This window comes from Alexandromys fortis, unplaced genomic scaffold (genome assembly GCF_014885135.2).
Source record: "Alexandromys fortis isolate MF-2015 unplaced genomic scaffold, M_Fortis_MF-2015_v1.1 scaffold_56, whole genome shotgun sequence".
Taxonomy (NCBI): domain Eukaryota; kingdom Metazoa; phylum Chordata; class Mammalia; order Rodentia; family Cricetidae; genus Alexandromys; species Alexandromys fortis.
The window spans coordinates 1808401-1831094 of record NW_026067935.1 but is presented as its reverse complement, the minus strand read 5'-3'; the positions used below and the strand labels follow the sequence as shown (position 1 = coordinate 1831094).

Sequence of the window (22694 nt, the reverse complement as noted above, 5' to 3'; positions counted from 1 at the left end):
CCCAGTTCGAGCCACACCCGTGCTTACTAACACTGACAGAGATTTTTGAGGGTGCCAATGAGAATGAACCTGCAGTGTACGCATATTCACCGTGGTACCGAGACACACCCAGTCACACACACCCATCCACAGCTACACTTTTTTTATCTTTATTTTATTTTTTATATTTTTGGTTTTTTGAGACAAGGTTTCTCTGTGTGACCATCCTAGCTGTCCTGGAACCAGATTCTGTAGACCAGGCAGGCTTCGAGCTTACAGAGATCCACCTGCCTCGGCCTCCCGAGTGCTGGGATTAAAGGCATGCACCACCACCGCCCGGCTTACACTTGTGCTAATACCTTGTCTCTTAAAGTTTTATAATTTTTATATCTGTGTATGTGTGCGAGGCTACATGAGTTTATGGGCATCTTTTGGGTATAGTAGGCCAGACAGGATGTTAGATCTCCTAGAACTGGAGTTACAGACGGTTGTGAGTCACCTGATGCCCTCTGCGATAGCAGTAAGTGCTTTTCAATCACAGAGACAACTCTCTTGCTCCATATTCTTCTCAATGCTAGCGAGGCTTTGAGGGTGTGGCTGAGAATATGCCCTTATGATGTACACCCTCACACCAGCACACCCGTCCACACCCACACCCACGCATACCTTGCATGCCCACATGGTCACACTCATACACCTCGGCAGGACACACACACATCACATGCATTCATTCTCACCCCTCCTGCATCTCCACACTCACACACACACACACACACACACACACACACACACACTTGAAAACATCCACACTTGAAAGCACATGGTGACTAGGAAAGTTTTGAGCTGTTGGTATCTTAACATGCATAGGTCTGCACTCACCCACACCCCACACATATTCCTGCCACCTGTATCTCCCTACGTTCACACCCACACACCCTTGCTCGCACCTACCTACGCGCAGTCTCACTCCTCCACTTTTACCCCTCTCTTCATTCTTCACTTACACCTATTCTTACTTCCCCCTACCCATATACACTAGCCCTCAATACCCACTTTCTTGCACCCCCAATACTCTGACACATACGCTTACATGCATATACCTACACACACACTTTCTCACCCCACATACTTACACTCTCAACACTACTCTCACACGCATTCTCACTCTCACAACCTCCCCCACACTTGCACTCCCATTCACACTTTTATCCCCCCTCACACACGTACAGCCCAGGCTTGCCTGGCCACCTTCCGATGGGAAAGTCCCGGGAAGGGCTCAGCAGTTCCTAGCAGACTGGTGTTAGGACCCAGGAAAAGCCAGAGTGGGACGGATATAAATAGAGGAGAACAAAGTTTGAGGCCCACTGACATCACTCTGGCTCTCCACCCAAAGCCACGGGCTGGACTCTGGGCCAACGAGGTGTGGCGGAGCTCAGCTGCAGAGGGAGGCAGCGCAGACATCGCTGAGCTCCAAGCTGCGAGTTGAGCTCTGAGCTCTGGGTTGAGACAGGAGGCAAGTGCCGGCCAGTCCCCGGCCCAGGACACAGACTCCTGAGCCCTGGTCTGTCCAGCAACAGCAGCAGCAGCAGCAGCAGCAGCAGCAGCAGCAGCAGCAGCAGCAGCAGCAGCAGCAGCAGCAGCAGCCAGGAGCTTGGGGTTGCTGGTGGAGCCAAGGAGGAGTGCTCACTCAACCCGGAGCTGCATCCAGACTCTGGGTCCCTGAAGACTCCAGTTTGGAGAGGAGAATCGCCCCAACTGAGCTCAGGCACAAACTTTAGGGGATAGACTTTGTGGCTAGAGACCTGTGATGAAGATGCCCTTGTCCTCAGGAAGTTGGAGGTAGAGAGGTTCCCGGCAGACTGTGGGAGATCCCACTGCCTGGTTCCCACCATGAGGGATCTGCCAGCACTGTCTTGCCACTGGGCCTGGCTACTCTGGTCCTTCAGCAGCTTTCAGGTAATGCCCAGGCAGCTAAGATAGCCCCCGGGCCGCCCAGTCAGCTGGGATGCGTCTGTGGAGCCTGTTCCCGCACTTACCCTATGACCTTTCCTTACAGATGTGCGGAACCCAGCCTAGATCCCAGAAACACCCAGGTAAGATCCCTTCCTGCTTTGATGATTGTACGCTTTGCTCCTTGCCTTTGGGGTACGCCACAAACCATTAGTCGAAGCCCCAGAAAATACATTCTGTCCTTTGAGACAACAACTCTGGTGTGACCAGCGCCTTCAGGCTGCTAGTGAGGAAGCTGGCCTCTGTCCCAGCTGCTTCTTGATCCAGGTTAGGTGTCTTCTAATTAAGGAGACATATTAGACAGACTCTTAATTAAAAGAGTAGGGTGTCTTTTGCTCTTTCTTGTACCTACGTAGATCACCACCATGGGAACTCTCCCTGGTGCCTCCAACCTCATGGTGCTGTGGACTGTCCCTTCCAAGGGTCTTGGCCACCACGATGTGGTGCCTTCCACTTGTGCTGGACATACACAGTGAGGGTATGTGTGGGGGGGATCAGAACACTTGCCTTTGGCTGTTGTAACTCCCCCTTTTAGACGTACAAGGTGACACTTGTTTGGAAGTCCAACCCTGTTACAGATAGGAGGCTTGCCACATCTGCAGTGGGGGCGAATAGGAAGAGACTGGCAGCTTGCTTGCGGTAGGTCTTCTGGGACTGGGGTTGTCATTGAAGGTTAGAGCCAAAGAACAAGCATGTCTGACCATTGCTGGGAAAGCCTGGTGGGTCACGACGAAGAAGCCTGTGACTCAGCTCAGAGACACTGGGGTTCCCAGCAGAACTGATCAACCAAATCAGCCTGCCTCTTAATAGGGGCCCTGCCCAGCCAGTGCTCACGAGCCAACACGGTAGCCATGGTGAAGGGCAGAAGAGAGGATGAGGCTCTGGAGGACATACTGAAACTGTTTTAGGGAAATATCTCCCTCCCTTCTGATATGGGGGGGCTACTCATACCAAAAGGTATCTTCAGTCAGTCAGACCCAGAACTGTGCGGATTGCTGGTCTGAGGAGAGAAAACATCAAGGGCCATTTGCGGAATTTGTCCTTTGACTGAGTTTCTGCACACATGTCTGTACACACGTGTACATGTCTGCACATACTTACACCTCCGCTCCACACATGAACTAGCATCCTGGACTCTGAACTTCAGTGGTGCCAATTCAGCTTTATTCTGTGTAGGATGCCTCGCACCTGACCTGATGTTGGGGAGAACAAAGTCTCTCCTGGTAGAGCACCCTCAATAACGGCCCGAGGGTTCCCGGAGCCTAGGCCAGGGATCCTAGGTGCCTCTCAAAGTCCCAGACTAGGCTGAGAGGGCTTCCTTCTGGTCCCCACTCCCATCCCTAGTAGCTCCTTTGTCCTTCTTCCTTCTGCTTCCACTGACCACAGGGCACAGCCAAGAGACTGTCTTCCCCCTCTCCCCTCCTTCCTTTCTGCCTCCCCGCTCATTTTTTCTCTTTTCCAGTTTTCCTCCTTCTTTTCCTCTCTCTGTTTCTGTTCCTTGTTTCTTTCATCCTCTCCACTCTACTTCCTCACACCTCCCCCAACTTATTTTTGTCTTTTCTTACATTTTGGACTTAGGCTATGTTTTTTTTTTTTTTTTTTAATAATATCCAGCCTTCTCTGCAAGACCTCTTTGGATTTCTCCTCCTATCTCCAAAGCCCAAGAAGCCCCAAAAGAGACTTTAGGAAAACCTGACCCCTGACAGGCTCCCCAACCATGAGAGCCCCAGATGGGCACAGGGTTGATGCATAAGCCAAGGGACTGCCCAGACACAGAGTGAGAGTCAGGGTTGGATGTCACCTGCCAAGGAAGGGAGTGTCCTTGGGATTGCCCAAAGCAGCTTAAGAAGCACCCAGAGCTGGCTCCCACCTGTGCACACACACCTGCACAGCTGCTAGTCAATGGCAAGCCTGTAGCCGGAGTGGTTAGTTCAAGCTCACAGGAATGAGATGACGCCATCTGGAGGGAGTTAGGGGAACTGACACCTAGTGGGGGGGTTCACCTAGGAGTGACACAGAAAACTCGCGATAAACTGTTATCTTTCATTGCTTCCTCCTGGCTCCATCCCTGTCCATATGCACAAGGCAGGACTCAGAAAACAGCCATCAACCGTCTTCCGTGCCTTGTCTTTGTAAAGACAGTGCTGATATCCTGTAAACAGAGAACCAGCTGAGGCCACCTGCATTTTCAGCTCCCCGTGTTTAGGTGTCTAGGCTGACCCAGGTCACCAGGTATTTACCATGTGAGTGATCGCTTAGTTTTAGAAATCTCAAAAATGGTACGAGGTTCTTCGGAGTGCCAACACCTTCAGAGTCTCCCTGTGACTGTGACCATGGGCTGTCATTGACGCCGAATTCTAAGAGCTGTAGTTAGGGCCCATTTAGCTCCAAGTTCCCACTTGAGAGGGAAGCCAGGAGTGGAAGGGGGACTCCAGAGAGGGGACTCACCCCTACACTCATCTGAGACACTCTCACATACACCCCAGGTCCTGGTTCATAGCCCTCTGTTCCCCAGGGTGACCTAGGATGCGCTGAAGTTGGTCGATCCAAACCCATAAATGGCATTCGTCAAGATTGCCGGCCACTTTGTAAAAGTTTATAAACATGTCCTTTTATAGATGATGTTTGCAACGAGGGACTGGAAACTTGAGAAAAATAGCAAGCTGCGTCGTTACCTAGTTTCCTTCCAGGCCGTGGGGTCTGCCGATTCCAGGACAGCCCCAGACTTCACAGCTCTGCTTGGCATACAAAGCAGACAACGATAGTTGTTATTTATGAAGCAGCTTACGAAGGACTTCTGTAACCACCAGGTCACAGTAGAAATATCCTTCTCCGTCTTTGCTGGGCCAGCCAAAAAATAATATATAAGCCAGGTGGTGGTGGTGCATGTCTTTAACCCCAGCACTCGGAGACAGAGGCAGGTGGATCTCAATGTGAATTCGAGGCCAGCCTGGTCTACAGAGTGAGTTCCAGGACAGGCAGCAACACACAGAGAAAACGCTGTCTTGAAGCAAAACAAAAATACATAAATAAGAATATGTATTCACAGTGGAGTTGTTAAAAGAAAATTTTATGTGCATGCATGCTTTACCTACATGTATGTCTGTGCACCATATGGATGCCCTATGCACGTGAAAGTTAGAAAAGGACATCAGCTCCCCTGAGACTGGAGTTATACATGGTTTCGAACTGCCATGTGGGTGTGGAAAATCAAACCCATGTCCTTTTGCAAGAACAGGCAGAGCTTTAACCACTGAGCCACCTCTCCAGCCCCCATAATAGAATTTTTAAAAACAATGTTTATTCCATATCAAAAACATGAAAACATAGCAAGTAGAGATTTTTCTAGCAGATGCTAGATGTATAAATATATTTTATGCATATAATTATATTCTGTGGTCATTCTATGTTTATGTTTAATTATATCTGTCTAGTTGTTTTTATACTCTATCATTCATTCTACCTATATAGTTATGTTTTTAATTACTAACATTTAAAACGGGAGGCTGCAAATGCAGAAACCTGAATTTCACACACACACACGCACGCATCCACACAGAAAGGCTGTAATGTGATGCAGCAGACACATGATACAGAAGAGATGGACCCCCCCTCCCTCTGCCACCTTCAAAGAGCAAGATGATGAGGCAGACAAAAGACCATAACTAAAACATGGTCGTGGGGCACCACGCTGAGAAAACAGAGCAAGATGCGTTGGAATCAGGAAGTCTTGCAAGAGGGAACGGAGACCCAGGTTAGAAAGAAGTAGCTATGAAAAACACGGGGAACAGTATTGCAGACCGTCGAGACAGCAGGCAACCTCCTTCAGGGAAAAGAGCTTTGGTGTCCAAGGCCAGCTACAGATGGCAGAGAGAGACCAACTTTTCCACCACAGAGAGGCTTCTGTAGTGTTTTGGTAGCAGAGCCCAAAGGAGCGTTCCCAAAGGGATGTCCCCGACCCCACGGGAGCCAGCCTGGGAAGGGAAGAGATAAGACGTGGAGGATTTGAGTGTTGATATTCAGCTCTCTCTATCCCTCCCTCCCTACTCCTCAAAGCAAACTGATATTAGATCAGTGGAACATTAGATATGCGTGAAAAATGAATTCTGAAGAACTGGCTTACGGTTATGCTGTAGACTAAAACCTTTCTCCAACTTTTTCCTTCTTTCTGTTCTCTCACCCCCTCCTTACTCCCGTCTCCAACTTTTCTCTCGGTCATCTTCCCCCATCTTTGGTCTTTGTTTCTCTTTCTTCCTCTTCTCCCTTCCTCCTTCCCCGTCCTTCTCATTTCTCTGCCTTTTCCACGCCATTATTTTCAGCCCTCGAGGCTGTTTGCTCCCTGAGACCGGCCTGCCATCCCTGTGGGATTCTGAGGTGGCCATGTGACTAACTGTGACAGGCTTTTCACCTTCGCGGTTTGAAAACAGCCATATATTATCCTTTTCCATAAAAGATCGAGGCTGTCTTGCTCTTACTAAACTTCGAGGACTGTGTGGGTGATCTGACCCTGTTGGGAGTTCAAGGAGCCTGTGGGTTGGGTCTAGCCCATCTTATTAACACCACACGATTTTAATTAAAAAAAAAACTGGTGATATTAGCATCGGTGAAAAATTTCAAAATCCAATTTAAAACATCTGTATTTCTGACATCTTTCAAAAGCAGGCATCTTGAGTCAGCACAATTAGTAAACGCCTATCATGCCAGCACTCAGAGGCAGAAAGATTCTGAGTTCACGGTCAGCCTGGTCCACAAAGGACCTTGCCTTAAAAAAATAGACAAAAATGAGCTGGGCGGTGGTGGAGCAAGTCTTTAATCCCAGTGCTCGGTAGGCAGAGGCAGGCGGATCTCTGTGAGTTCGAGGCCAGCCTGGTCTACAGAACGAGTTCAAGGACTGTCTTCATAACTAACTGAGAAACCCTGTCTCGAAAAACCAAAAATAAATAAATAAATAAATTAAAAATTAAAAAAAATAAGCAAAAATAGATGAGGTAGTTCATGGCTGGGAAGAAATAATTATTGTACTGTCAGCATTTCTTAGCTGCCCGCAGTTCGTCATTTAGGGCTGGGGCCCTGTGATAGCCCCCTTTCACACTGCCATAACTATTGTTGGCTCTGTTCGGGTCTTGTTTATGCAGCCATACTGTTGAAGAATCATGGTGAAGGCTGCCTCGTTATTTCTAGGGCATATAGTCTCACAGCAGATTTCCTGGTCCTCTGGCCCTTGGAAACCCCTACCCTTGCCTTCTGAGATGCTCCCTGATGTTCCTTGCTGGAGTTGTATCGTAGATACACCAACTGGGCCTGGATACCCGTGATCGCTTGCTCTATGTTCTATGGATTTTGGCTAATTGGGGGTGATCTGTAATGGTCTCAAAGAGAAGTTTCTTTAAAGAGTGCTGAGATTTACACTTTATCGAATAGAAAATGGGAGACCTGGTGATCCCAGGTGAAGCTTCCCACAGTGTGACATGGGTCTATTCTAGGACCAGAGAGGATGGCTGTTCTCCCCTGCTTTTGCTTTCCTGCTCCGAGGCGGGCCACGGCTCTGTGTAGGCTGCTCTGGCCTCTGCTCTAGCTCCTGTGTCCAGTCATCTTGCTCGTTAACTACCTTGAATGCCATCCTTCCGGGGCTCACCTCGCCCCACCGTCCTTCCTCTTAAGCAGCCTTGTCCCCTGACTTTGTACGTGTAGACAGATTCATGCTGTAGTCAGAGGACAAGGGGAGCGGTGTGGGTGCTTTGTCCTGCTTTGGGGTTCATGCCGACACTATGGTGACAAATGTGCTCAGCTCAAATCTCCCATCCCATCTCCTTTGCATGGGCTTGTTTTGGGGTGACTCCACACCTTCACTGGTCAGTCTTTCTGCCCAGAACCGGCTGTAGCCTTGTTCACTAGAGATGGCAAGAAGCCACTGTGTCTGCGTGGCTTAGTGGCAGAGGTGGATTCTGAAGACCCAAAAGTTGGTCTTCGCCAATAGATATTCTTTCTGTTTCTGATTTTTTTTTTCCCACATGAATTGAATAACAAGCCCTGGAGGGTTTTAAAAACCGAATATCTTCGGCTTCTGGGGTTAAAAAAAATCGACGTTGAAAACGAAAGCTTTGGATTTTTGCCTTTCCGAGTCCGGCCTTTCCCAGCTGGAGACTGCCCGGCACTGCTTCCTGGCTGCATGCAGGATTAGGCCTTGATTAATTTCTTAAGGCCCCAGTGGAGGACTTTTTCTGTTTTTGGCTTGCATTTGGGAGTTGTGTGGGAACACAAAAGGGACGGGGAAAACCGTGAAGGTTAATGTTTCCAATTCAACAGTATTCAGAACCATCCAGGAGGCAAATCTCTGCGCATGCGTGTGGAGAATTCTCTAGATTGAGTTGATTGAGGTAGGAAAACTCACCGTTGCAGTTTGATTGCCCTGGCTGTGATGAAACACTTTCACCGAAAGCAACAATGAGGGGAGAAGGGGTTTATCTGGCGTAACCAGATAAACTGTGACTCTAATTATATATTCATCTGTAGAAGATTATAAACACAGATAAAATCATTTAACTGTGACTCCCAGGTCACATTCTCTCAGTGAGGGAAGTCAGGGCAGGGACTGAAGGAGAAATCGTGGAGGACCCTGGTTTGTTCTTTGCCTCAGGCTCAGTTATCTTTCTTAGACAACCTAGCGAATGCTGCTACCCACAGTGAGCTTGGCCCTCCTATATCAATTAGCCATTAAGATATGTCCCCGCCCCCCGGACATGCCCAATCTGATCTAAACAATTCATCCGTTGAGGCTTTTCTCTTAGAGGACTCCAGGCTGTGTCAAGTTGATAGAGCTAACTGGAACCCTACCCGTAAATGTAGACAGTGCCATCCTATGGCTAGGGATCCTACACAACCCGGAAGGAGAAAGCGAGCCGAGAGCCAGCTTCCGTTCACTTCTCGCGGCTTTCTGACTGTGGCCGAGCTGCTCATGCTCCGCCATGATGAACTGTGAGCCTGCAGAAAATCCTTCCTGGTGTTGCTTCCCGCCGGACATTTTATCACAGCAGCGTGTAAAGTAGTCAAGGCCCAACCTGGCACACGGAGCCAGCAATGTGAGGTTCAAGAGATGAGGTGTGAAATGTACTTTAGCTGTCATCTAGGATTATCGTGTCAACGCTGCCCCAAGACGACGCGGACCCCACCCCCCACCCCCGATTTTGAAGGTGGGACTTAGCAGTGTTTTGCCAAGGAAAGCAGGTCAGAGGCTTGGAAAGTAGGACGTACTAGCAATGTGACTCTTCCTTCTCTCTCTTTCTTTCTTTCTTTCTTTCTTTCTTTCTTTCTTTCTTTCTCTCTTTCTTTCTTTCTTTCTTTCTTTCTTTCTTTCTTTCTTTCTTTCCCCCTTCCCTCCTTCCCTACCTCCCTCCCTCCCCCCCTCCCTCCTTTCTTTCTTTCTTTCTTTCTTTCTTTCTTTCTTTCATGTGTTTGGGGGGGCAACGTCTCTCTACATAGCTCTGGCTGGCCTGGAACTCACATAGACCAAGCTGGCCTCAAACTCACAGAGATCCACCTACCTCTGCCTCTCGAGTGCTGGAATTGAAGGTCGTGTGCCACAATGCCTGTTTATCACTTTGATATATATATTTTAAAATTTATTCATTTTAGGGTTTTTTTTTTTTTGGTTTTTCGAGACAGGGTTTCTCTGTGGCTTTGGAGCCTGTCCTGGCACTAGCTCTGTAGACCAGGCCGGTCTCGAACTCACAGAGATCCGCCTGCCTCTGCCTCCCGAGTGCTGGGATTAAATGCGTGCGCCACCATCGCCCGGCTCATTTTAGTTTTTTTTGAGACAGATTCTTACTCCGTAGACTAGACTGACCTGAACTCATTGTCTCCCCAACTCACCTTCCCTAGCGCCGAAATCGAAGATTTGAAGATCTTTATTATTCTATTTGGTTAAATTATTTTTATTACTTATTATTTTAATCAGCTTTTCTTTTACACTTATCTATTATTTGTGTGTGTATGTGTGCGTGCGCATGTCACAGTGTGTGTGTGCATGTCACAGTGTGTGATTGTGTGTGTGTGTGTGTGCACGTCACAGTGTGTGCGTGAGGTCAGAGGACAACTTGAAGCAGTTGGTTCTCTCCTTCCACCTTGTGGATCCAGCAGGCAAACTCAGGGTGGCATACTTGGTGGCACACTTTCTGAGTCAACTCACTGACCTGCCTTATTTTGAACTGGTTCCTAAGAACACAGAACCTGGGGTGTTAAAGGTACACACGTCTTCTCTTGGTGTGGGCACACACTGTGAGATCAGAGTAGACTTCCATCTCCACAGACATTTATCACCCTTCATGGTAAAGACGTTCAAACTCCCTTCTTTCAGCTTTTTTTTTTATTTGTGCTGTTTTTCTGAGACAAGGTTTCAATGCAGCCCATGCTGGCCTCAAACCCCTGAGCCTCCTGCCTCAGCTTCCTGAGAATTAGACTGACTTCTGCTAGCCTTTGAGATTCATGGGACATGGCTGCTCTCCGTAGTCAATCTCCCGTGCAACAGAATATCAGAGCTTCCTATCCCTGTCTAGCTACAATGTGTTAGACATTGTTAAGAGTGTGCATGTTGTGTGTGCATGCATATGTGTGTGTGTGTGTGTGTGTGTGTGTGTGTGTGCGTGTGTTATTGGAGGAGTCAATTTTCTCCTTTCACTGTGGGATCGGGAATTGAGCTTAGGTTAACTGGCTTGCCTAGAAAGCACTTTTACCCACAGTTTGCCAACCTGGCGGGTTTTTTTTTTTGTTTGTTTGTCTGGTTTGGTTTAGTTTTTGTTGTTGTTTTTGCTTCTCCCTAACAATACCAATTAAAGAACATTGTAAGCCCACTATAGTCTCACACATGGATAATTCTAGTACTTGGGTGGTAGAGGCAGGAGGATGTCAGGTTTGAGGCCAGCTTGGGCTAACAAGTGAGCACACTCATTGTCAACAAACAAAACCACAAAACATTACAGGAACCAAGTGTGTGTGTGTGTGTGTGTGTGTTTTGCTGGGTCTAGAGCCCAAGGGTGTTCGTACGCTAGGCAAGCATTCTACCAGCAAGCTATAGAGCCAGCTCTTCTGAGCCACTCTGATGTCAACCCATGCATGTCATTCTTCACCATTTCTTCGGCTGCACACCAGCTCACTGCACATACGCTCTGATTATTTAGTCAGCTCTCCGAGGATGAGCATCCATGCTACTCTCTGGTTTTCGTCCCTGTGGGAACATTCCACAGCTAATACTTTGTGTACAGGTCTTTGATCGTACATTTGAGAGCCTCCGGAGTTAAATTCCTGGGAGTAGAGTTACACCAGAGAAAAAGTGCCCTTAACCTCTGCATCAACTTAGCCAAATTGTCCTCCGGAAAGGCCAACCTGACACTGACTCCCTCTGAATCTCTGTCAGAACCTATCGGCTTCACACATCTGGCTTCTTGGTTGCCATTCCAACAGAAGAAGTCCGGCTGGGAGGGTGAGCTGCTTTATAATGTTTTCCTTTCTTCTTCCTCCAACTGTCTTACTGCACCTAAGCTTTCTGTTGAGTTCCTCTTCATTGATAGATTTTCTTTTTCCTTCCATCCTTCCTTCCTTCTTTCCTTCCTTCCACCCTTCCTCTCTCCCTCCCTTCCTCCCTCCTTCTTCCTCCCTTCTTCCCCCCTTCTTTCTTTTCTTTCTGAGGATTGAATCCAACATATTAGTTGAACATTCTATCACTGAACCTTATTCCTAGCCCACAGGAATTTTATTAATATGTTAAATTGAATACATCTAAAAAAAGAAATTGAGTTTCTGTCATATATACTTCATGAATGTTGCCTTACGGTTTGATTCGGTTTATTTCCTGCATAGAAATTTTCAAAATCAGCTAAATGTAAAACCTCAGAAAATTTCTATTTATTTATGTATTTATTTGAATCAGGGTCTCATGGAGCAGGTTGACCTAGAACTCACTATATCATGGAGGTTGGCTCTGAACTTCTAATCCTTCCAACTTGCAAGAGGGAGGGAAGGATACGTTGGAGCTGGGATCATGGAGATGATGGAGCACTTGTGGGATGATGGAGATGAGGGAGTACTTGCAGGGTGATGGGGATGAGGGAGAACTGGTGGGGTGATGGAATGAGGGAGCCCTTGTGGGGTGTTGGAGATTAGGGAGCACTGATGGGGTGATGGAGATGAGGGAGCACTTGTGCGGTGATGGAGATTAGGGAGCATTGGTGGGGTGATGGGGATGAGGGAGCACTGGTGCGGTGATGGGGATGAGGGAGCACTGGTGCGGTGATGGAGATAAAGGAGCACTGGGTAGTTCACTAATGACTACTTCAAAATGTTATTTTTGAAGAGCAGAGCGAGTTCCCTAAACCTTAATTGCATATGGGCACAAGGCACAGGTCACTGTGCCTGGCTCACCTGTTTCTTTTTAGACAGGGTCTCACTATGTAGCCCAGGCTGGCCTTGAACACAGAGGTCCCCTTACCTCTACCTCCCAAACTGAGATTAAAGCCACACCCCACCCCACCCAGCCTCCAGCTCAGCTTTTTTGTTACACTCACACTTGGAACCATCTGAAGTATGAGCTGAGATCTTATGTTTTTCCCAGATGCCTAACTGACTTCAGTACCTGTGGTACCACTTTTACCACTAGCCAACTGTGTATATGTAGTGGAGCCACCTGTGGCCTCTCCTCCCACTGAACATCTGCCTACACATGTGGTACCCAATGTCCTTTTATTGCAACCTCCAGGCTTGTCCCCAGCTCTGCTCACGACCTCTGCTGTCCCCAGCATCCTCCAGTACTCCCCTCCCCCCCAAATACCAGGTCTCTTATTTATTCTTGGCTATAGCTATTCTTGTTTACTTTTTTTTTATTTTTATGTTTTGGTGTGAGTGTGTATGTGTGCACGCTCATGTGCATGCAGGCATGCAGGGTCTTAAAGCCTCTCATTGAGCCTGAAGCTCATGTTTTTGCTAACCTGGCAGGTCTATGAGCTCCCGGGATCCCCTAGACTCTGCCTCACCAGCACTGGGATCATAAGCATTTACTACCACACCTGGTTTCACGTGAGTCTGGGGACAGAACGCAGGTACTCACACCTGTGTGGTAAGCAGCTTGTCCCGGAGCTGTCTCCCCAGTCCTCCAGCAGGAATTCTGCTTCTCTTTACAAACAGGGGAAGAATGTGCTATCTTGCACGTTACTGTTAAAAGACACAGGGGAGTGTTTGTTAAGGGCCTCTGTGATGCCTGACACGACATTGGGGTTATCGTCTTCCCCCTGCAAAGTCATTTTAAACCTTGCTTCAGTCTGTGGTCCAATTATTTCAGATGTTGCCTCTAAAGCCACTCCAGGTAATAGTACGATAATGGGCATTTCTACCTTTCCCTTCACTAATGGGCAGCTCCTAGCCCTGGACCCACACATGGACGGGGCTTTTGTTTTCTTGAGTTAGGAGGTGTTGTCCCTCCCTATCTGTCCTGCTCTGTCCAATTAGGAAACTAGCCATTGATTTCTAGTTTGAAGTGGTGGTTTTTGTTTAACCAGGAGTGTGTATTGAATTTCTCTTAATGCCTTCCCAGCCAGATCTGTGGCCATCATGACAATTTCACTCTTTCTCAATCTCCAAGAGCTTGGGTCACACACAGCTCTTATCTTCTGTTCCTTCCTCCCTAATTGTGATTTAAACTTTTTGGTCTTTTCTCTGCAGGGTTTGCGGTCTTGGCTTCTGCTTCTCATTACTGGCCTTTGGAAAATGTGGATGGGATCCTTGAGCTTCAGGACACAACTGGAGGTAGACAAGGGTGGTGAGCATGCCTGCAGTGTGGGATAGCGCCCCCCAGGAGTGTAGGGAGGTGAGGATGCCTGCAGTGTGGGGATAGCGCCCCCCAGGGGCGTAGGGAGGTGAGGATGCCTGCAGTGTGGTGATAGCGCCCCCCAGGGGCGTAGGGAGGTGAGGATGCCTGCAGTGTGGGGATAGCGCCTCCCAGGAGCTAGAGCATCTGGAGAGAGAGAGAGAGTCTCTAGATGCCCCAGGACACATTGGAGCTGTAGAGATGGAGATGAGCAAGCAACTCACGGGCACTGCAAAGTGTTTAATGAGAGCATTTATACATTATGATGATGGTAGGGCAGGGCTTCCCAAACCTTGATTAACATAGAACCCTCTGCTGTGGAGTGATTCTGGGTACATGTTTATGGGAGGACAGAGCTGACTTGCCACAGCAAGCCCATGTAAGGATCTTGATGAGTGGTCACAGATTCCCTTGTTTTAAGGTCACCGTTTCACAAAGCAAGGTGTTCCCTGTCTCCCAAGGAGCTGTCCACACCCTGGCCAACACCCCCTAAAATGCTCTTCCTGGTGCTGACTCCGCAGGAGGTGTCAGGGTCTCTGTCTCACTGAGCTCGGACAATGATATTGGAGGAACCCAGGACAGTTGTGAGCATGTCCATTCCAACAAGAACCCCCTTCTTGGAAAGCACTGATTCAGAATATGTTCTGGAGGTCTTTTTATGTTTATAAACCCATTGCTCCAAGGATGTCAAGTGCGGACACACACGCGCGCGCGCGCGCGCACACACACACACACACACACACACACACGCACACACGCTGTTGTTCTGGATAGACACAGGTTCTCGTGCAGTGCATCCAGAGCACTGTTGGTGGGCATGTTGTCCACCTCAGATCCCTGGCCTCTTCCCCATCGATGTGACGCCAGTACAGTGGGAAGCTGTCACAGAAGGTTTTTAAAATGTCTCCCTAAAACGCTGGAGCCCAGGGGCGGGCTGAGATAGTTTAAATAGATTGAATAAAGACACTTGCTGCCAAGCCTCACGACTTGAGTTTGATTCTCGGGACCTACATGGTAGGAGAATTGAATCCTTAAGATTATCCTCTGATCTCTACTTATGCCTCCTGGCATACATAAGCCCCATTTTCTAAAGTAAAAAAAAAAAAAAAAAAGAGTTGACAACATGGGTTAGTGGGTAAAGGTGCTTACTCTCAAGACTCAGCCTGAGTTCAGTCTCCAGGACCCATATGATGGAGGGGGGAATACACTCTCCTCAAGTTGTCTTCTGACATCTACATACATGCTGTGTCATATAAGCAGGTGTATATGCATGTGCACATACAACAGATCAATGTATATTTTAAAAACCAAAATAAAATAAGTGATGTTTAAAATTAAAAGTACACATGCATATAGAAAAGATAAATGTATATTTTGAAAACCAAAATAAAATAAATAATATTTTGTTTTAAATTAAAAAATTAAAAGTAAGCGAAAACAAAAAACCTTCCAAGTCCAGAAGCACCAGCTGGGGTCTTAGAGCTGGTGGCGGGTGTGGCCTCTGCAAAGGACTCGGTCTGACCAGGCTGCTCCTCCATCCTTCGTGGGCCATCCCAGGTGGTAGGGTGCTGGTGGCCCCTGTAGACGGTATGGCAGCCAAAAAAATCTTCCCACTCTGCTGTCGTAAGAGCAACAGTGCCCTGTGCTAGCTGGTGTGTTGGATCAGGGGAAACAGACCATCGGCCTTTGTCATAATCTCAATGTCTTCTCTGGAAGTCTTTATTTTGAAACCCCTGAGAGGCAATCACCTGACCTAGTGGAAGAGCATTGTTGGGCCCCTAGGGTCCTCATCCCTGGCATTTTCACCCCATCTCCCCATCTTGGCTCACAGCCGCTGATTAAGTCGGTAGCCTACGGTTTTCTGAAGTCCCATAATCACTCAGGCACACGGCAGGAACTGAGTGTTTTGACTTCTGGTGAAATTCTCTATGCTTCCATGTCTGTCCCCACGCTGTGCGATGTGGCACTGGCACTGCGGCCTTATGTTGGAGTCCCCTCGGCAGTCTGTGTTGCTGAGCAGGTGTGTGTCATCCTGAGAGCTGGGATCTACCAGCACCTCTCAAGGCTGGGGACAGCTGAAAGGCTCTGGATACCACTTCCTGGATGCGCAACCCTTTTGCCTGCGGCCAAACCCTCTGTTGTCTTGTCTGTTGCCATCTCACGCAGATGTTTGTCTCTCATTGGTCCCCCATATCACAACCACTCCTCCTTCTGTTACCACTGCTTCACAAATGGCTGAGTTCACCTCGACATCTCTCAACGATGCATCTGTGTGGGACTGGGGGCCAGCAAATTGAGGCATTTCTCTCCTTGATTGTGGCCAAGGCCAGCAGTGGCCCTACTCAGGGGTCCATTGGAACTGGCTACGGAGTCTGCTGAAGAAACCTGTGGGCAGAGGAGGAGGAGGATGGAAGGAGGAGCCCTTCCCCTGTGTGTCGGGGTGAGAGATGCGCTGTTTCCGTTTGTGTCTCATGTCACTCATGTGTTGTCTTCTCTTTTGTCATTTCACCCAGCGTTGCGAACCCACAACCTCACTGTGCCTCCCTCCCACAATGCTACCTTTGTCTTTACCAATGACTCTGCCTACTCCAACTTCTCTGCGACCGTAGGTGAGCACCGGTGCTGGGTCCTGTCTAATGTGGAGCCCACTGGAGTCAAGGACCGGTTCCATCTGGTTCTGTAGGACTCACTTGGCTGGGAAAGGAGTGATGGCCAGGTGCAAGTGATGGGCAGCCAGAGAGATGCTGGGAGAAGCCACACCGGCTTCTGGCTTAGGACGCCTCCCTGATGGCCGTGTCTGGAAGGGGTGGAGGCTCTTCCACGTTGCCAGGCTCTTTTGAATCAGTCACTTGATCTCAGAAGCAAAACCAAACGTGGCCCAGATCTTTCCTAAGCAAGGACAGCAGATTCCTGCCCCTACCCTTTTTGGAGACAAGGTATATGTAGCCCAGACTGGCCTCAACTTCTCTGTGTAGCCAAGGATGAACTTAAAACTCCTGCTTCTCCCCAGGGCTAGGATTCTAGCTGTATCCCACTGTGCTTGGAAGAAACTAGAGTTTGGAATATATTGTGTTCTTTGTGGGGTGGGGCTGGGGGAGTCTCACCCTGCCCAGTTCATGGAAAATGCAAGCTGATTTTTAAAAATTCATCCAAAACCTAGTCTCACAAACATCCCATCAGCATTTCTGCAGGTGTATTCTGAAAACTCTTTAGGAGCCCCCCCCCTTTTTTTTTAGAAGACATGCCCACTTGAGTCAGCCGATTGTCAGTTAACCCAGAGCCTGTGATTCCATTGAGCTCAGAGCTGACTGACAGCAGCGACGGTGGCGAGTGTCTGACGGCCACAGAAAGCCTGTTTGGACTGTGTATGCCTCTGTCTTTTCTTAGCACAGATTCCGATTTCTCGCTCCGTTGTGGGCTGTTTGCCATCTCTAAATGATTTTACTAAGCAAGCAGTCTGGTTCTTGGGCCCGTGAAGTCTGGCTCAGCTGTCTGGTGGGTAGTTATCCATTTAGTGAAGTAAGATATAGCCCTCCCATGGCAGCCAACAGGATAAGTAGAATCAGAGTTTAAACAACGAGGCCCTTGCGTGGAGGGCCATGTGACAGGGAGGGTTACATCTAACCAGTGTTCCGTGTGAGCAGAGTTCCCAGATCTCGAGTGCACAGTTGGCCAGTAGCCAGACGGGTGTACACTATCACCTCCCTATTTGTACACAGGTTGGGGTGGTCTCTGTGCATGCTCATTCTGCTGCATAGGGGAGCCCATCACCAATAGTTTCTACAGTCTTTGCTTATTTAGCGATAAAGCAGCCACCTTCCTTTTCCTGTGGGACACACCAGCCATGGCACATGCCAAAATAAGGTAGCTGAGTGAGCTGTGTTGGAGACAGGGGTTTGTGGCTCTCCGGGATTGGCAGACCCTTCAGCGACCTTCCGAATAGGGCTGTGGTTTCTCCTGGGTCTGGACCTGGCTCTAAAGCTGAGGGATGCCTATACGGAGGACCGGGATGCTTCAGTGAGTACCCACTCTGACCAGAATGCAGCTGTGGCCTCACACTTAAGTAATGAGAGTGCTCCATTCAGAAAGCTCAGCGCGAGGCAGAGTGGGAGGGACCCTGATAGCGGGAGCGTGAGTGGCATTTAGGGTTCGACTGTTGGCAAATATGCCAGTTCCAATATTTCTATATTTAAGATATAGGTTATGCTGACCTGACATTAATAGAAGGGTAGTAATTTATTCCCTAACACTGAAACCTATGAATCATTCACACTGTCTCCATCAATAATTAAATATTAGTGAATGTGATTGCTATCCGGGAATACTGGGTGACATTATAAATGCATTATGGAGGAGGATAGCACTGGGAACTCATTTGTAAGGTGCTTGTATGTCTGACAGGTGTGTTTAGTCTTCTGGCGGCGATAGGGTAACTGGCAATGTCCGTTTCCTTTCTTAGATATCATGGAAGGGAAGGTCAACAAAGGTATTTACCTCAAGGAGGAGAAGGGGGTGACATTCCTCTACTACGGCAGCTACAAGTCATCCTGTATCAGCAACCCGGCCCAGTGTGGACCTGAGGGTGAGTTGGGGCTAGGGTGTATGCTACCCCGTTAACGGCACATGTGAACAGTGTGTGTGTGTGTGTGCGTGTGTGTGCATGTGTATGTGTGCACATGTGCATGTGTCTGCATGCATGTGTGTGTGTACACTCAGTAAATATGCCCATGCTCCAAAGAAGGACACTAGGCGTCCTGTTTTATCACTCTCTGCCTTATTCCACTGAGATGGAGTCTCTCATTGACCCTAAAGCTAGGCCGATGGCCCTAACAATCCTCTTGAAATCCCCACCATAGCATTGGGGTTATAGGTAAGCATTGCCATACTTGGCTTTTCTTTTTGTATGTGGGTTCTAGACATCTGACTCGGGTCCTTATACTTGTGCAGTGGGCATCATTCCCTCCTGAATCACGCCTCCAGCCTAAGAGAACAGGCTTCTTATCTACCGCAATGTATGCAAAATGTCAGATGCAAGATGGAGAGAGGGTGAGGGGAAGGGATGCAGCCACTCGAATTCGGTCTCCAGTCCTGGAGACTGAAATTTAGGACGTCGCCCTCCTGAGCCAGGAGGTCAAAATACTGAGCCTTGCAGAGGACTGGGGAACATCTTGCTTTAGAACACGGCCGCGGAGATGGATGTCACTTCGGCTGGGATGGGGCCCGGCACTTGTGGGAAGGAAATTGATGGCTCTCACAGTGTTATTTCTGGATCTGGGATGTTGATGACAGGTCAGGCCTGGCAGAGCAGGGTGTGCCTGTTAACCCCCAAACTGGGCTCACTTCTTATGTGTTCACTGAGGGTGGTTGGATGGTGTCTGGGCTTCTCCCAACCTATGACCTCTGGCTGGAACTCATGACAGGTGTGTCAAAGAGAAGGCAGACCCCACTGCTTTCCTTGGAGTCTGGGCCACGTTTGAATCCTTTGGGGACATCACCCTCTGTCATCCAAGACAACTTCATGTCCTTTTCCTCCTGTTCTTCTCACAACCTATTCATCCAGTTAGTGCTGCCTACAAGGGCATGGGTGTGGAGCCGTCCACCAGAGGATGGGGAACCTGCCAGTGGCCACAGTCCTGAAGAAAACCGATTCCTCCTCCAGCAGTCACCAACTGTCAGTTGTGCCTGGGAGTGGGACCTCACGAGCCCCTCCCCAGCTCCTGTCAGAACGTTGACTGACTTGACATTGACAGTGACCACAGCTGCTGTGAGCTTGTGACAGCGACAGCCACGTCGTGTCCAGTAGACAGCCTTTCATAGCCCCCCTCCCCAGCCTCCAACTCTTACACTCTTTCTGTTTTGTGATGGTCCCCATGCCTTGGAAGCGTTGACACAGACGTTCCATTTAGGAATGATCACTCAGTAATCACATATTCTCAACGCTCTGAACAGTTACGAATCTCGACATGAGCCTCTGCCCTCTGCGAAACAAAGCTTCTCTGACCAAGGTTGACAGGTGCACTGATCCATGGGTCTAAAGAGAAATATCTAGAAGGTGGCCACATGTCCATGTATCAAAGCAGCAATAGTAGATTTTCCACAAAAGTCGATGGCCTCTTCAACTACATACTGTTGACCAAGTTTACAGTACCAGGCATGGCCTTCTTCCCGGGAACAGGTCTCTAATCCCATTAGAAGGTGGTTGGTTACTTCCTGACAGTCACGCCACTAGTCTGACAGTGGGCACATCACGCAGGATCCAGCCATGCATGAAATCGAGGATGACTTTGCTTTCCCAGTGGGCTGCGTAATGACTTCCAGTGCTGTGAAAGCTAACCGGGAAATAAGGGCGTGGGTCAGTTCTAGCTTGATTTCCCTCCGTCCTGCAACCAGAGCCTGTGGTGTCTTAGGCCATCAGGCCTTACCATCTAGTTATGGTAGGGAACCATGAACACAGGCAGGAGCCTGTATTGCTCCAGGAGTGTCTGGATATCAGGAACCTCTCTGACCAAGAAATAACTGAAGGGAGGTGTCCATGCCTGGCACTGAGATTTTTGTTTCAGAACCGGTAACTTCTGAAAGCCTCGTTGTTCACCTATGCAGGGCACTTAAGTTTGAATTCCTTTTTTAAAATAATTTCTATCTTAAGTAGCTAACAAAGTAGTGATTTTCCACAAGCGTTTTTCACATCTCTTTGGTCTTGGTTAACTCACCCCCAGTTTCATTCTCTCTCATCCTGTGCCCCCATTCCCACTTAACCCTTTAATCCCCAGGAGCTCCCACCTGTTTGTAGCCCAGCTGTTCAATGTCCTCTCACACCTTCAGGCCTCTCCCCCTCCCCTTCTCCTGGGTCCTTTCTGGCTTCTCTATGGGCATTCAAAATTAAAGCCACAAATCTGAAAATTCAAAGCTAGGATCTGCGTATGAGAAAGGACACACGAGACATTATGTCTTTCTACACTGGGGTGACCTCACTTACTATAATATTTTCGGTTCCGCCCATTCTCATGCAAATTTCGTGATTTCATTCTTTTTTTTTTTCCTCAACAGCTGAATAAAATTCAGTTGTGTAAAGGTACCGCCCTCTCATTATCCATCCAGCGGTTGATGGACGTCCAGGATGGTTCCATTTCCTAGCTATTGTGTACAGAGGAGCCATGTCTCTGCAGTAGGGTCTGGAGTCCTATGAGTAGATGCCCAGAGGTGGTATAATTAGGTCACTGGGTAGTCCTATTTTTAGCTTTATGAGAAACGGTGGAACAATTTTAAGGTCAAAGTGTCAGAGTCTTGTTGCTTGCTAACCTACAGTTGAGCTGGTCCCGTGTTCAAACATCTATTAAAACGTACAAGGCTATTTTCTCTCTCTTTCTTTTCACTTCTTTTTCTTTCGAGACAAGAATTATAGAAATGCGCTTCTCACATGGTTTTATGCAGTGCTGAAGCTCAAACTCAGGGCTTCGTGCATGAGTTTGCTGGCCTTCATGCTAGGCCAGCGTTCTACTAACTGAGACACACATGGTACCCAGAGCATCAGCTTCAGGCAGCAGTCTGTCTGTGCTCCTTCAGTTCACGGAGCATCCATGTGGGGAAGCAGAGAGTTGGAAGGGCCTCTCTGTGGACTTAGGGATCTGCCTGCAGACCCGGGGCTCTGCTAGACATTGTCTTTGCTTGGCAAGAGCCTATGCCTCAGACTTCCTGCCCGTGTGTGGCAACTCCTCCATAGGACGTGGCGATTGATGGTGGAATATTGTCACATCTCCTTCCTGGTCTCTGGCACTGTGTGTGTGGGAGATTCCGCCTGGACCGCCACTGGTTCTCCGAGTTCAGCACAAGGCCATATTCATGGTGCATTTACTGAGCAGGCAGAGCCCTTCTGGATGCCTCATTGGTGTTTCTGTCTATCTCGGTACATCCCTGACAAGGGGCCGTGGAGAGATTAGGATTTACTGATCCTAACCAGAGCAAACTATGGAACCAATGTGCTGATGTGCTGTGCTTATTTCGTTCCCCTTCAGACTTCCTTCTCTGTGTTGATGATCCGCACCTTTGACAGGTGCTCTTGTGGGCACATGGCGAATCTTTCCAGTCCGTGGAGACGCAGACTGATATTTCAATGAGGGCTTGCGCAGACAAGAGTCATTACTTTGCAGGTTGGCTGAGCTAAAATGAGCTGCTTTGCCAGCAGAGTTCACAACCCACTTTCCCCTTATCCCCGTCCAACACTATGCTGAATTTTTAATTTTTATTCTTATTACCTAACACCGTATTGAATTTTTTATTTTTATTTCTCTTCCCAGAGAAGAGGCACATTTGGCAGAGGCGGCATCATTTTGTGTTTTGAGATGAGTGAAAGGATTTTTTTTTAAAGCAGCAGCATTTTGGGGGTGGGTGGGGAGAAATGACTTGCACAAGTGCTGCACGAGATATGTTTCACGACAGAAATTCCACAATGCGTCTTGTTTGTTTCCATGTGGAACTGTTGTTTCTGAGTACGGCAGAGGTGGGTAAGGGAGGGGGAGCCTGGTGGAGGAAGGACAGTAGGGAGTCATCTAAGTCCCCTCCTCCACAGCCAGGGTGGCCTGGACCTGTACTCCCAGCCTCTGCGCTGCTTCTCACCAAAATCCTATCCTGGTGTTTGGAGATCTCCCAGGACAACTTTCCTCAGCAGCCCAAGGATGCCCCTTAGACCTGGATTCTACCCAGAGCTCCCAGAGCCCCAGAGAGGACTTGGAACTTCCTAGTGTTTGGAGGTTCTTAAAAAACAACAAAACATAGTTTTGAGCCAGGCATGTTAACATATACCTTTAATTCCAGTACTCGGGAGGCAGAGGCAGGTGGATTTCTGTGAGTCTATGAG

General features: G+C 48.5%; 1 protein-coding gene across 2 annotated transcripts in view; it reads left to right on the top strand.

Annotated features, from left to right (window-relative positions):
* Positions 1-1340: 1340 nt before the first annotated feature.
* The window catches only part of Adgrd1 (adhesion G protein-coupled receptor D1), a 113784-nt gene continuing 92430 nt past the window's right edge, over positions 1341-22694 (top strand). The window contains exons 1-5 of one of the 2 annotated variants that reach the window (XM_050146597.1): positions 1341-1935; positions 2036-2072; positions 13696-13779; positions 16354-16449; positions 18300-18422. In XM_050146597.1, coding sequence (XP_050002554.1) covers positions 1870-1935; positions 2036-2072; positions 13696-13779; positions 16354-16449; positions 18300-18422 — 406 coding nt within the window. In that variant the 5' untranslated portion in view covers positions 1341-1869. The remainder of the gene's footprint in view (positions 1936-2035; positions 2073-13695; positions 13780-16353; positions 16450-18299; positions 18423-22694) is intronic. The other variant, XM_050146598.1, reaches the window with a different exon arrangement.